The 15,901-nt window shown below is 31.9% G+C and overlaps 1 protein-coding gene across 1 annotated transcript in view; it reads left to right on the forward strand.

The window, feature by feature from the left end:
- Positions 1–493: 493 nt before the first annotated feature.
- The window catches only part of LOC142320181 (solute carrier family 25 member 35-like), a 35,018-nt gene continuing 19,610 nt past the window's right edge, over positions 494–15,901 (forward strand). The window contains exons 1-2 of the mRNA XM_075357865.1: positions 494–1,196; positions 14,575–14,793. Of these exons, the coding sequence (XP_075213980.1) occupies positions 822–1,196; positions 14,575–14,793 (594 nt within the window). The 5' untranslated portion in view covers positions 494–821. The remainder of the gene's footprint in view (positions 1,197–14,574; positions 14,794–15,901) is intronic.

Raw genomic sequence — 15,901 nt, forward strand, 5'->3', positions numbered from 1 at the left:
GGGTAGATGAAGAGAACAGAGCATGTATACTAGAAATGATAGGCTACTAAAAATCGCATTCAACCGAAAAAGAGTCGAATAAAGTTGAAAAGAGAAGAATCGAAGGATTTAGTAGGTATGTATCAATTGAGCCGAACAGGTGTATGAAGAGATGAACCGCTAAACATAGGTGAAGAAGAGAAAGAGAGCATTCGCATTAGAAGCGATAGGATTCTAAGTTTATTAAACATCGTATTGAACCGAAAAAGAATCAGATGTTTTCTTAAGGAGTCGAATAAGAGTTGAAAAGAGAAGAATCGAAGCCATTTAGTATGTACGCATCAGTTTAGTCAAACAGAAGTATGAAGAGATGAACCGCTAAACTTGGTTGAAGAAGAGAAAGAGAAAATGCGCATTAGAGTTTACAGCTCTGGTAGTGGTGGGAAGGAAAAAAATCATTTAATCGGACGAACGATTCTTTTTTACGATTCCTTTCTGAGAATCGAATCGAAAGAATTGATTCCTGAAATAGAAACGTTTATCCCACCACTAAACGGCAAGCCGCAATCTTGAAACAGCTGATAAAAGTTCCGTCGAGATTGACGAGTTGAAGTATGTTGTGGAGGTTACGCTATATATTACCTATGTTAAGTTATGAAATCTTTTTTATCATAAAATTAGACGATTCGGACGACTTTGAATGATACGTTTATGGATATGAGTTTTAACTATGTAGTCTAACGAATTATGTAATTACAGATACCGCTTAAAGAAAGTACAACTAATGCAAAAGGAAGTGACTTATAGGATCATTGCTTAGAAAATTTTAGTATAGTTTTAAAATGGAATTTATCACTGGTGCGTTAGCCGCTGTTGGTGCAGGATGTATAACCAATCCAATTGATGTTGTTAAAGTAAGATTTCAGCTACAGGGAGAATTAAAATCCAAAGGTCATTATGCAGTTCATTACAAAAATTTTTTTCATGCATTTTATGTGATAGCAAAAACAGATGGAATATTTGCATTACAAAAGGGTTTAGGCCCTGCTTTAGGTCACCAAGTGCTCTTAAATGGCACAAGATTAGGTGTTTGCCAGTTTGCAGAAGAAAGAAAGTGGAATGTTGATGAATCTGGGAAAATATCAATATTCGATACTGTTTGTATTGGTACTGTGGCAGGAATAATGGGTGCATATGCTGGTAGTCCGTTATACTTGGTATGAAACTACTGTCTTTTTATAGTTTATTTTTTAATCAAATTCTTATTCACATCATGATGTTATGCACTATAATATGGTGGAGTGATGAGAAAAATTATAAAATTTATAATTTGTTTTCATTGTGACAGCTGCTATCCAACTGAAATGCATTAGTGCATATGTGTAAAAGTTAGTCGATTTTGTAATAAGAATAATAATACTAATTCTATTAGTATATAACACTTTTGTATTTCAACCATCCCCTTAATACTGCAGTTACATAGAGCTTGGACTTAAGCGGCAGTACCTTATTTTGTTATGAACAATTGCAAGGAGTTACAGACTACTATCACCTAACCTCACTGCCTGTTATCATTCTTCTTGAGTAAAAAAACCACCTATTAATACTAGGTAAATAATACTGATATACAAAATGAAACAATTGTTAGTGTTTGTCTTAAGTTTGATACCTTGTTGTTTTGCATAGTTTACAGATCAGTAATTAGATTCTTTCTGTCACCCTCAGTTTAATAGAAATAAGGCATTAAAGGTCTAATAATGTTAGTCTAATGAGATGTGATACTTTCATTAAAACTTCTTAGCAGATGGTCTTATCTTATAGGCAGCCTCAGGTATATCTTGAATTAAAGACCAACTATAATCAGCTAGCATACTAACTCTTCATTTGCCTTTGTAACAGTTTTCCTATACTGAAATTCCTTTGTGAAACATTCATCACGTTTATCACTTAATGTCCTAAGGTTTGGGTTAGAGGGTCCAGATTTGATTCTAGGAAATGGACTTTCCCATAGTTCTATATGAATTTATCAGTTTATCTACAATATCCTGGGTATATTGTGATTTATGGGCAGCCAGAAATTATTGTAAATGTCTTTAAATGCTGTTTAAATAGTAAGTTTTACATCGGTTAATGCAGAGTAAAACATTTTACTTCTGACCAGTTTCCTTGTTTGTGGGCCATCAAAAATCCCATCTTTAATTTTTGCTTCACATTTGGGAATTTCTGCCTTATGTACAAGAATCCTTGATTGTCCTTAATAGGTTTTGCAAACATTTTTTTAATCCCAGTTTGATATGAAGGGGTGATAAAAATATTTTTCTGGTTTAACTAGAGATTCATGAATAATGTTTTTTTCGCCAGGAATTAAGTTCTCACATTTCCTCCCATGTTTTTCTACATAATGCTGATCCCTAGCCATCCCATTTGCAAATAAAACAACAGTATTTTGTACATCTTAACTGCATGACCTTGACAAAATACTATTACTTTTAAATTTCCACACATATTACAACTATGCTTTTTATAATTTTCTTTTTCAATAACAGTTTTCATAACATCGTACTTTTCTTTTGTATTAATTTACCAAAAAATCTGTGCAGAAGTATATTTATTTTGAAGCAGAACTGCTTTTCAGTTATACTTGGAAGATTCAATGAAAAGGCACCACTTCTCAGTTTCATGAACTTGCCCTGGTTATAACATAAGCTCATTGATAGTTGTACAGCATACTAAATAATTTTCTTTATCATAGTGTTGAGAAAAATTGTTCTGTTGATTTTGATACCAGAGTTTTTTTTTCTAAGTAAATTCCAACCTTGCAATCTTGAGCCTAAAAGTTTCAGCTTAATTTTTCTTAAGTTTAAATCTCTTACAAAGTCATTTAATTACTGGTAAATGTCTATATCACCTTGTGATATAAGATGTTGCTCACTGGATTGTAATTCAAAGTTTGAATCGTAGTTCTACTTCCACAATGTCTGTTTCTTCATCACTGTTTTCACAAAACAAGTTTTCAGGAACCTTGGAACGGGAATGGACCACTGTGAGGTGCAGGTCTAAGTGTAGTTGGCAATGAAGGATAGAATACAGTGTGTTTAGAATTTTTAGAAATTCCAGACAATGCAGTTAAACAGAAATAATAATTTGTTTAGTGATCTTTTGGTTCACACCAAACCATAGAGCATCAAGTGGCCTTTTGTGTGCCTTTTACCCATCTTAAGTTGACTGCACAGTTACTATGTACTACTTAATCATTGAAATTTATAAGCTATTTTATTTAAAAATGGAATGTTTTTCTTATATGATTTTGTAGTGAACTCACCAAACACTTAACAAACTAAACACTTAACATTATGGGATTTCACTATTCAGACACTTAATAAAATTGTTACACTGACTGAAGAGATTACACTAAAAGTAACAGCTAACAAACCTAACAAGTTTTGTGTTTTGAATTGTAGAGACATGATGATGAATCTTATTCATGTACAATTCAACAAAAAGGTTTGATGTGATGTTAATGTTATGACTTACGTTATTGTTTTATCCTTAATATTTGATAAATAGAGAGTTAAAAATATGTACTGAGAACATAAATATAAAATAATCGTATAAAATTAAAAATTTATATGTACAATCATGCATCGTATAATATCAACAATTTTTAAAATTTAAATTTGGAATTTTTAAAAAATACTGCTGATTGAAAAATTTTGATTTCAAACCCATTTTCAGCATAAAAAAAAGATTGTTTTGATGTGTCACATGTTAAGAAACAGAAATTGTGTTTTATCAGTGTAGGCAGTATGACCTGTGCTGTTAATTCACTGACATCCATATTAGTTTTACTTACTTCATGCATCTCCCATTGTTGGTTGATTAGCTGCAGGTCAGTACATTACTATTTCATTGAAGGGATCAGCATTTTTGTTCTTCACTTGCTGCCTCCATAGAAATTCACATAGTTAACTGTAGCGTGCTACAATGAGTTCCCCAATTTCTCATCTTTTTTTATTTGTTCTTAGCTCACAAATCTCTATTTCCAGAGTGTTTGTACCAATCAAACTAAGAAATTCAATCAAATGATTAACTGTTTGGTACGTGTAATTAGGTTCCATGCACAAGCTTCAAACTTTCGTGGTAAACTTAAAATGTGTAACCAATGGATTTACATTATCTATGTTTTGAACTACCCTAACTACACCCAACAAGTGATTTTTTTTTTTGGTATAATTTTTGGTATTTTTTTTTGGTGATTTTTTATTATAGGTATTTTAATATTTAAAAGCAATTCCAAGATCATTGTAAGAAAGTGGATAAAAATTGTTCTACAAGATGGAAATGCATTTGATAAAAATTCCAAGCCCTAAGCTATTAAACATTAGCTATCAATGTGCTTTCATAACAGATTATGAAAGCATTTATTTTCTACCTATTAGGCTGTTTGTTTCATTTTTTCTAATTTGAAGGGAACAAAACCAATATGAAAATTTTCAAACCATGCTTCCCTAAATGAAGATTATATTTAAGGTTAATTGGTTTTGTTTCAGTGTATCAATTTTATAGCTGGAATGTTAAAATGTCTGCTTTTCAGCTAAACTAAGGGTAACATTTAAGGATATTTAATCTTAACTAAGCACTAAAAGATTTAATTTGAGGCGTCTGTAATAATGAAATTTGGATTACTGTGCCTCTTTGAAGTAAATGTATTTGGTAATGCAGAATTAGCAAGACTTACATGTCAAGGCTTCTCTATTTGAGAATAATAAGTCCTTTATGTAGATATATTACTTTAAAAAAAATCGTAATAAAGTGTTGTTTACTCTCATAAAGGTATTTTAAAGTGACAAGATTATTCGAGAGAGAGGAAATTATATTAAATGTTCCATTTAATTATATTAAAAAATTATAATTATATAAAATTTATATAATTTATATAATAATTTATATTAATTATATAAAATTAATTATATAATTATAATTAAGAAATTATATTAAATGTTCCATTTAATGTAATTTCTTAAATATCCAATTCATTTATAGGAATTTCTTTGTTGTGTAAATTGAGACATTCTTGGTAGGAAATGTTGCTGCCTTTTTTCTTCCAGAATTTATCCTTTCACTCAATGTATCCTTTATCATTTTTTAATTTTATGTTCAACCTTTTTACAGTATACTTTCTGTAAGGATTTCAGTACTCAGATTTAAGTTTTTTTACCTAAATAAAATTCTATTTGGATGAATTGGCATGAAATTAGCTTGTGCTCCAAAACATACTTTTCAGTTAACACTTAATATCAAACATTTATATGCTCCATACCTCCAATGGAAATAACTCTCTCCCAGGAAAACAAAGTTCCTTATTATGTAATACTTATGCTTTTATTGTATCAACTAAACCTCAAGGTACTATGATGTATTTGTACAAGACCAGTGTTCATCAAACTCCAAAGAAAGTAGGACTGTAAACATAGACATTCTAAATATTCCATTGAATTATTTAACCATAGAAAGAATATAACAAATAATGAATACAAAAATGCAGTCTTCTCTCTGAGAAACCTACTTCAGGAAAAAAAGGTTCTTGTCAGAAACCACCAAATTTTTACTTAATTCAAAAGTTAAAATTCTGCGTATGGAGTGTGTGTACCAGTGGGGATCTCTTGTGACTAGTAGTGCAGATCGTGTCTGTTGACTTCACTGTTAACATAAAAATTAGCCTTATCGGAAAATAGTACAGAAGATAGAAAGTCGCATTCTTCTCAATCCTTCTGAAAATCAACCACACACATATCATCCTACAATAAGGATCATCATCCATTTTACAATTAGGATAAGTGTTGCAGGAGTTTGAACTTGAACAGGTAAAAGTTTTTCTTCCTCGTGATATCATGAACGGTAGAATGAAGAACGTTAAGTTCCAAGTCGGTTTGCCAGCTTGATTTGTTTGGACTGTCGTAGGCCTTGGCAATCACAGCTTCCTGTTCTGTGCCACCAGTTCATACCCTTCCCAATTGGGGCTGATCAGCAACATTAGCCATTCCCTTAAACTTGTCAAGTTATTTTTCCACAGTGTTGTACGATACTGGTTGGCGTTTGGAATGATGTTGATTAAATTTAATACTAACATCACGATATGAATAAACTTCACTACCACACAATAGGATGACTTCCACATGTACCTCCTGTGACAGTATCATTACCTGTAACCAAACAAAACTAAACAGAAGTGTTAGAATTTCACCTAAGGTGCGCATCTTTTCAGATACTGTATATTGAGATTGTCGGAAAAAAAATGTGTTTTTATTCATTTTTCTTTAAATTATTTCTTAGTATTTAAGAAAATTGTTGTAAGGCCTTAAAAAAAAATTAAGTTAAACTTACTTTTCTATATTTATGATTGCACTACATCAGACAGCCTGTATGCATGTTCATCCAGAGATAACAAAATATTCAATAGGTAATACATTACAAGAATTAACTGACATCGTGCAAATTTTCTACATAACACTTAAAAACTAAGTTCTGTCAACACACTTGAACAATATAAAATTTTCACACCTACCAGAATTGACAAAAACAATCTATCAAACACACACTACAGACCAAATATTATTTGACTGCATAGTAAAGGGGTTTCTTAACTACTTTAATATTTTACAATTTCAGATATGCAATTAAATATTTATTTTAAGTAGGAAGATGTGTTACGTGAAACATTATGAATGTATGTACATATAGATTGAAAGGTATAACTATAGTAATAAATCAAAGTAACATTACTAACACCAAATCAATGATGATAAAATTGAGAAAAAAAACAAATATGGAAAGGGATGAAGTTGGAGATCTCTTTGATTTAGATGATGAGGGTGACAGATGGAAAGAATAGATGGAAAAAATATATTGAGGAGCTCTATGAAGGAAAGTATATTGTTAACAGTAGGGAATATCCGGAAGATGAAAATAGAAAATAGGGCAGATAAAGACATGATGTAAGTAAGAATAGCCTGTATGTAAGGAAGAATTTGTTAACGCCTTGAATAACCTGAATAATGGCAAAGTGACAGGCACAGATAACATCCCAGCAGAAATATTAAAAGAATTAGGAGATTCACAAAGTGTTGAATCTCCTAAGTGTTTATATAGGCTTATCAAGTGTGTTTGTATATGCTTATTAAAAGTTGCTATGAAGAGGGAACAATACCGCCACTAGATTTTACGAATAGCAAAACTGTAATAATTCCTAAGAAAGGAAATTCAATGGGTTACACCAGTTACAGAGCAATCTCTTTGTTATCCCATACTTCAAAGATAATGCTAAACATTGTTAAAAGCCGAATAAAAGGAAAAATTGAGGTAAATTTGGGAGAAGACCAGTTTGATTTCAGATATAGGAAGGGAACTGGAGCAGCGATACTAGAGCTGAGATTGTATTGGAGAGAAGAATTGGGGTTAATAGGAAGACCTTTTTGACTTTTACAGACTTAGAAAAAGCCTTTGAAGGTGGATTGGGAATTGCTATTTCAAACAATGAGGGAAATAAAGCTTAACTGGAGGGATAGAAGATTAATTCTGAATCTGTATAAAATGCTGAAAATGGAGATTGAAATCAATGCTTAAAGAAAGAGGCCAAAATAAGAAGGGAAGTCAGGCAAGGCTGCCGCTCACTGTCACTGTTTTTGTTTAATTTGTTTATTAAAAAAGCTGTCGTAGAAATGAAAGAAAAAACAAAAGGAATCAGAATTAATGGAAAATCCATACATTGCATCCACTTTGCAGATGATATTGTGTTACTGGCGGAATCGGCAAGGGGAATTAAGATTATGTGAGAAACACTACCTAAAGTACTAACAAAACTTAAACTGAAAATTAATATGGAGAAGACAGAGACTATCATTATAGGAAAAACAAAGCAAGTTACAAAGGTTGATATTAAATTAGACGGTACTGTTGTAGTGAAGGTTGACTGTTTTTGCTATTTGGGAAGCACATCACTAGTGATAATAAACATGTCACAGAAGTAAAATGAAGAATAGCGCTGGCAAAACAAGCTTTCCAGGATAAAAAGAATTTACTGACATATTCATATGAGTATGCAGATAAGGAAACAGTTCGTTAAAACTTATGTCTGGAGTGTTCTAACTTATGGATGTGAAACATGGATGCTTGAGGAAGCAGAAAGAAAAAGATTGGAAGCAATGGAAATCTGGGTTTGGAAGAGAATAACAAGAACAAGCTGGGTGGATAGGAAAAGAAATGATCGAGTGTTAGCAGGAGTGAGTGAGAGGAGGTTCTTGTTAAATGTTATATGAAGAAGAAGAGCGAAATTGGTAGGACATGTACTATGACATGACCAGTTCTTGACGAATATATTTGAGGGCAAGGTTTTGGGTAAAAAAACCTAGAGGTAGACTGAGAGCAATCATCAATCATTTTAAAGAAGAGATGGGCCTTGGTTTACATAATGACTTGAAGAGAGAAGCGGAGATGAGAGCGACATGGCTAAATCGACAAGGCGTAGCCTTTAGTGAATGATGATGATGATGATGATGAATGCTGTAGTGATCCAATTTAAAAAAAATAATATAAAATGAGCAACAAAATCAAAACCTTTTAGTTATGAAAAATATCGATGATGTTTGATTTAACTTCTAGGCAATTTAACAATCTTTCCACCAATTCTGCTCTTTACGAGATCATTGAAAAGCATTTTGTGGATTCAAACTGCTTTTCACTCAATAATTCAAATATTTTTTAAAATAAGGAGATAGTCCAATGATTCCCATACTGTGTGCTGCAGCGCCCCGGGGAGCTGCGACCTCTTCACAGGGGCGCCATGAAATATTGTTAAGCGCTTCATAAGCTAGGTTAGTTATAATGTACTAATATTCATTTTGACCATTCCTGAATTCATTATGACTAGTTCCAGCGTGACGTATGTATGTGATGTATGTTTATCTTCGCGTAACTCAAAAACGATTAGCCGTAGAATTTTGGAATTAGGACTGTTCCAACATCTAGTTGTGCACCTCCCCTTTTCATGGCAATCGACTGGACCAAAAATGTTCAAAATAGCCCAAAATCCAAAACTTTGGATTTTGGACTTTTTATTAAAGTAAAAGGGGGCTTACTACTCAAAGTAGTAAGCCCTCATTGAGAGATTTTCAACGATACATCATATAATTTGTACTTATTTTTATTGGTTACAGAGTTATAGCCAAATTAACTTTTAATTAATGAAATATTTTGAACTTACAAGGGGAAAGCACATAGGTTCGAATTCGACTTCATTTCCTTTTTTTTTAACTTTTTTTCTTTACCAGTGATTGTAAAAAAAATTTTACAATAAATAATAATTCATTCAATAATAACAAAAAAAATATGAAAAAAATCAGAAGTTATTAATAAAATAAAATTTTACGTACTTTTAAAAATTTAATAGGCGTACAAGAAAGTGATGTGGTGTCCACATAAGGTTTGGTGAAATATATGATTATTCTTCTTTTATTATTGGAATAATTTTCCTTCTAGTCTCTTTGGAACGATGTATAAAAATACACTTTTCCGCGAATCATCACTTTGGTTTAGAAGCCGCAATCTTATACTGTCACTTCGTAGATGTAATTGTCAATATCAATATATTCTTGTAATGTTACGTCATCGGTCAAACATCCCGTCTTTTTTTCCTGTTTAGCCTCCGATAATTACCTTTCAAATAATACTTCAGAGGATGATATGTATGAGTGTAAATGAAGTGTAGTTTTGTACAGTTTCAATTCGACAGTTCCTGAGATGTGTGGTTAATTGAAAACAAACCACCAAAGAACACCGATATCCACGATCTAGTATTCAAATCTGTGTAAAAATAACTGACTTTACCAGGACTTGAACGCTGGAACTCTCGACTTCCAAATCAGCTGATTTGGGAAGATGTTAATGATCCGGTAAGTTACGGGGTCATTATGGTTACGGTTGATGGGCTTATATATAAGTACCGATTATTATTTATAAATTATATTATAGATATATCGATACAAAGTCTGTAAATAAAGTAACGAGACAATTTTTTTTTTTTTTTTTTTTTTTTGGCAGCCAAAGTGACAACACCTTAAAGTTACTAGTAAACATATGGTTATATGAACAGCTGATTTGTATTAGGTATTAATATTTTTAGTCCTTTGTTGCCACGTGAGACGTAAACTAACTTTTCGTGAAACGAGTTTTTGTTGTCCGTGGCAAAAATGAATGAAAATTATGAGCGACGTTGTGCAATCAAGTTTGGTATTAAAATCGGTGAGAACGCTACTAAAACTTTTAAAAAATTGAAAAGGGTGTATGGAGATGACCCTCTAACACGAGCCCAAGTTTTTAGATGGTTTAAAGCATTTTCAGATGGCCGAGAATCAGTTGCGGACGATTCACACTCTGGAAGACCGTTATCAGAAAGTAACGACAATGTTGTGCGAATTGGGGACTTGATACGGTACGACCGGCGATTAACTGTCAGAATGATTGCAGGACAATTGAATTTGAACCGTACCACTGTCCATCAAATTTTAACAAACGAATTCTATATGAAAATTTAGGACAAAATTGATTCCAAAAAACCTCACTGTTGGACAGAAAAACAACAGAGTGGAAGTGTGCCGCGCTGTTCTTGTGCAAATTGAAACATTCTGATTTTCTAAAAAATATTATTACTGGTGATGATTCTTGAATGTTTGAGTACGACCCAGAAACAAAACGCCAGAACAAGGAGTGACACCCTTCAAATTCACCACGTCCAAAAAATAAACCAAAAAATGAGCAAATCAAAACCATGCTAATTTCTTTCTTTGATAGTAATGTCATTGTCCATAAGGAGTTTTTCCCTACAGAACAGACTGTAAATCAGTATGTTTACCGAGAAATTCTTCAAAGACTGCGGAAAAGAGTTGCCCGCGTGAGACCAGCCATCAAAGATGACTGGATGCTGCATCAAGAAAATGCACACCTTGACACACTGCAGTCTCAAGTAATTAGTTTTTGTCACAGAAAAACATTCCTGTAATTCCTCAACCACCTTAATCACCTGACTTGAAGGACACAATTTTGGAACATTAGAAAATTAAAAAAAAATGTAACCGACCGCGTGAAGGATATTCCGGTTTCTGAGTTCCAACACTGCTGTGAAGAGGGGGAAAATCATTTGAAGTGTTGCGTGGCTACCAAAGGGAACTATTTCGAAGGTTATAGAAACCATGTATAACTGGATTGTTTAAAAAGGTTTTTTGAATTTCATTACTTTATTTAAAAACCTTGTATGTGAAATATTATTATTATTATAATATAAATTATTTTAAATTAAGATCAATTATTATTTATTAATTTATAATAATTTATTATATCTAAATAATTTTAATCTCTACAAAAATATAGAACCCACTATAGACTAAGACTAAGATAAATGACCAACATGAAATCCATTTCATATGTACCTTTGATCCCTGTTACACTTAGTACCTGTTACACTAGTAACAGTCCCTGTTACACTAGTACCGCCACACCTGCGCTAATTAAATACGGATCTTACACGGGGAAAGCACATCGGTTCGAATCAGATTTCATCTTAAATTTTTTTAACAGACGTACAAAGAAGTTATGTGGTGTCCACATTAGATTTTTTCTGTTCAGACTCCGGAACCACCGTAAGGTATTAATTCATAGGATGATATGTATGAACGTAAATGAAATGTAATCTTGTACGGTCTCATGTCGACCGTTTCTGAGATGCATGATTAACTGAAATCCAACCACTAAAGAACACCGCCGGTATTCACGATCTAGTATTCAAATCTGTTTAAAAGAAAATGCCTTGTAGCGGTCTGTTATGTTGTAACGTCACAGGTGAACGATAGAATTAAATAAACAAATAATATTTCAAATGGCCGCTAGTACCGCCACACCCGCGCGAATAAAATATGCGCGCGCGCTTTAGTTAGAATCTACGTTATTCACATGTTGGCATGAACAAAAGAATATTATATTTAAATAAAATTATAAATATTTTAGAATAAATCGTGAGTGAATGCGAGTGTAAGTCGTGAATCAGAAAAACGCTGCGTGACAGGAAGGAAAGTCCTAAAACTGTGTTATCAGCTTTTTTAAGAAAGCGGTAAAGACTGATTTTGATCGAGTTAATACTAATACATCAGTATCAAATAGGAAATGAAAATCCGCTCCATTTTTTTAAAAAGGTCCCTGCTAGCGCCGATATTCTTGTTTAGCTAACCGGCTGGGGGATGGCCCTAGCCGGAAATAAAAATTAAAATTAACACGAAAATTTCATAAAAATTATTTCAATATTAATTGACATTACACTAAATTGGATGAAAAATATTCTAGTCTGTCGTTAAAAATTGTTTTAATTATATTTTTCCACCGGACTGGTTTAGCGGTTAGCTCGTCGCAGATCGGTTGTTTAACAACTGATTTTCGAAGTCGAAAGTTCTGAGGTTTAAATCCTAGTAAAAGTTAGTTATTTTTGTATAGGTTTGAATACTAGACAGTAAATACCGGTGTCCTGTGGTTGTTGGGGTTCAATTTACAACGTGACTACACTCCATTTTCATGTCATACATATCCTCATCTCATTGGACCTTGGAGTTGCTTACTGTTCACTAGTTGTACGGATTGAAATGTACCCGTTACGAAAATAAAATATAAATTTTTCCTTTCAAAAAGGCAGCTAGTTTAGGAAGAATGCCAATTGTTATCCCTCTTTGAGTCACCTTGCCTGGTGGTTGCTCTTAATACATGTAAAAATATTGATTTTTTTTTTTGTTCGTCCATTCATGTCATTAAGGATCACATACATAATAGTATGGAACTTTTATCCCACCAACATTTTTTTCCATTCTGTTGTTTTTTTCTTCCTATACTCCTGTTACCCTTATTTTTCTTTTGATTCATTTTTTAACTTTGTCTCTATTTAAACAGGTTTCTTTGGAGATTTTTATAATTTTAAGGTCGTTTTCTACTTCTTTAAACGGGCTAAGTTTTAATAGTTGTTCTGTTATAAAAGTTATATTTGTTTTGTTAATCTGTTTTCGTTCATTCTGTATAAATACTCGTAAAAAAATTGTAATCGTCTTCTCCGTCTTTTTATTTTTTCTGTATTTTTATAAATTTCTGTTTCACTATTTAGTTTATAAATTCCGTCCTGGTAATCCGGTCTATATATATTAAATTTTTTTTCTATTACGGTCTTTTATCCGAAAAAATTTCGAAACGCTCAGCTCCATACAATACTATTTTTAGCACTTTTCTAGACTGTTAGGCGTTACTGATTATTACTTATTAATTGGAATTTACTGTTTTGCAGTAACTTGCAAAAAAAGTCATCGGATTTTTACTTCACCACATTTGACGTCCTCGTGTTTGTGACTTCACCGGATTTAAATTTATCGGGTTTTTTTTTTCGTAGGAGGAGAGGAAAGTGATACAGCTTCCCCCGTACAGCTTCGTTGCCGGTATAGGAAAAGAATGACGTTTATCTTTAAACATATTTCGGTAGATAATAGAAAACATTTATCCGGTATTAAATAAAACTCAATGTTTTTAATTTGCGATAATCTTTTAATAAAAACACGGGTTAGTCGGATCATTTTTAATATTTAACTTTTTTACATGTTAACATTTATTGTCGGTTATTATTGAAAATAAAAAAGGCTTTTGCCGTAGTTATTGTATTGTGTAAATAAATAATTCGTTGATTATATTTTTATCCAAATGCGTGCTTTAATACTTAATTTTAAAACAGAAACTTTAACATTTTTGAATTATTAATAATAAGTGTTACAAATAAACGAGTTTATTTATTAGAGTTCAAAAAATCCATTGAGGTCAATGATTCCAATAAGGATTCAATCCAAGTCAAATAAAGCCGGGCCAAGAAGGTCTTTTTAGTCTTGTCTAAGCCATGCACATATTTTTAGTAATAATACCAATACGAAAAGTATTTGTATTTGCTTCAAAACGTAATTTCTCCAGTTATCATTAAGGATTTTAAAGAAATTACAATCAAGTGGAACAGTATGTATTTATATATTCAATAGATCCAAATATTCTATAAAAAAAAGAAAGGAATTAACGTTCCACTATGATTAAATATATTCTTCTTACTAATAGTATCAAAACATTTAGTAAACTTACGATCAAGTGGAAAAAATAATAATTCCTTCCTAATAAAAATAAAATTCCTAATAATAAAAATATAATTCCTTCCTAATCATCATCGATGGATAGGAAGGTTAGGATTAAGTGAATCTGACCAAAATTTATTCGGCCCCCTTCTCATCGTTAACCTAACATATCGTCGTACAGGGATTTTAGGTTAACGAAGAGAAAGGGGGCCGAATAACGTTTTACTGATGTGTTCATAATATCTTAACGGTGCTGATGGCTCACGGTGGGATCAAATCCGGACGGGTCAAAAAGTTTATTTATTCTAAACTTTCTTGTACAAATAAAATCAATTTTGTGAATTGTGAGCAAAAAATATTATGTTAATCTAACATTTTTTTAATGAATAATCTTATGTTGCTTCTTCAGGTAAAAACACACCTCCAATCAAAAGCTGCAACTAATATTGCTGTAGGTCACCAGCATGATCATCATGGAACACTTCAAGCACTACGATCAATATTCAAAGAACATGGGTTTTTTGGTTTATGGAGAGGTGTGATAGGGGCATGTGTTAGGTTGGGTGTGGGATCTTGTTCACAGATGACAGCATTTTATCTCACACTCGAATACTTAGAAGAACATCAGGTATTATGTTTATAGATTATTTGTCTTGTTCATTCTTATTTTATCCAAATCCTTCTGACTTAATGCATTTAAGTCAGCACTTCCCTTTTCTCAGAATATTTATGGAAATTTTACAGAAAGGCATTCAGCTGTATCATTGGACTTTTCATCATCCTCTTGGCTATTAAATTGCAAATTTTCAAGCACATCTTCAGCTTTAGGAAGTAATGAGGAAAAACAGATAGCCATATCTGGAGAGTTTGGTGCTTAGCAAACTTAGGGTAATACACATTTAATTAAAAAGATCTGAACTTTAGCTTCAAACTGAAGACCAAGGCAATGTTATCCTGGAATTTTTAGTTGTACATCAATCTTGCACAAACCTAAATCATTTGTTAAATTTGTGTGTGCTGAACCTCTACTAATACCTACATCGGCAAGTTTTCATTGATATGTAACAGTATTTTAGATTACTTTCTACTCAAGTTCAGCCGTTTTTAAACAGCTGTACTTTTGTTTGTTTCACTACTTGTATTGTTGCCAAATTCTTCTTAAATCTTACATAACATTTCACAAAGTTTTTGATAATGAATACAAATTAATGTGATGAAATTTGTTGTACGCAGTATTCCAAAATATTACTGAATCATTTAATATTAACAGATTATTTTTTCAGTTTGTCAAAAAGTTTATTTTTCATTTCTTTCTTACAAATGCATACCTCTGGTTAATGCAGTGTGTTTAATATATATATATATATATATATATATAAGTTTCAAAATGTAATTCTTAATTAAAAATCAAGCTTGTATTTGTTATTAATATCTTTGTACCAGCCATTTAATTAAAGAGCCTTCTCTCTGTGCTAACTGATTTTAGTGTGTTTCAAAGCTCTTTTTTAAAATCTAAATAAAATTAAATTCTTTATTTTTAATTCTTTAATTCATATAATACACAAGTGCATTAGCCAGAGATATATATATATATATATCTGTATATATGTAATTATAGGTAAGAAATGAAACTTAACACTATCTGACAATTAAACTATTATTTTATTTCTCTTTGAAATTTCATGTTCAAAGGATCTTCATCACTATCATTTACATCAATTTTAGATTCCTCATTG

Source organism: Lycorma delicatula, chromosome 2, assembly GCF_047948215.1.
Source record: "Lycorma delicatula isolate Av1 chromosome 2, ASM4794821v1, whole genome shotgun sequence".
In the NCBI taxonomy this organism is placed as follows: Eukaryota; Metazoa; Arthropoda; class Insecta; order Hemiptera; family Fulgoridae; genus Lycorma; species Lycorma delicatula.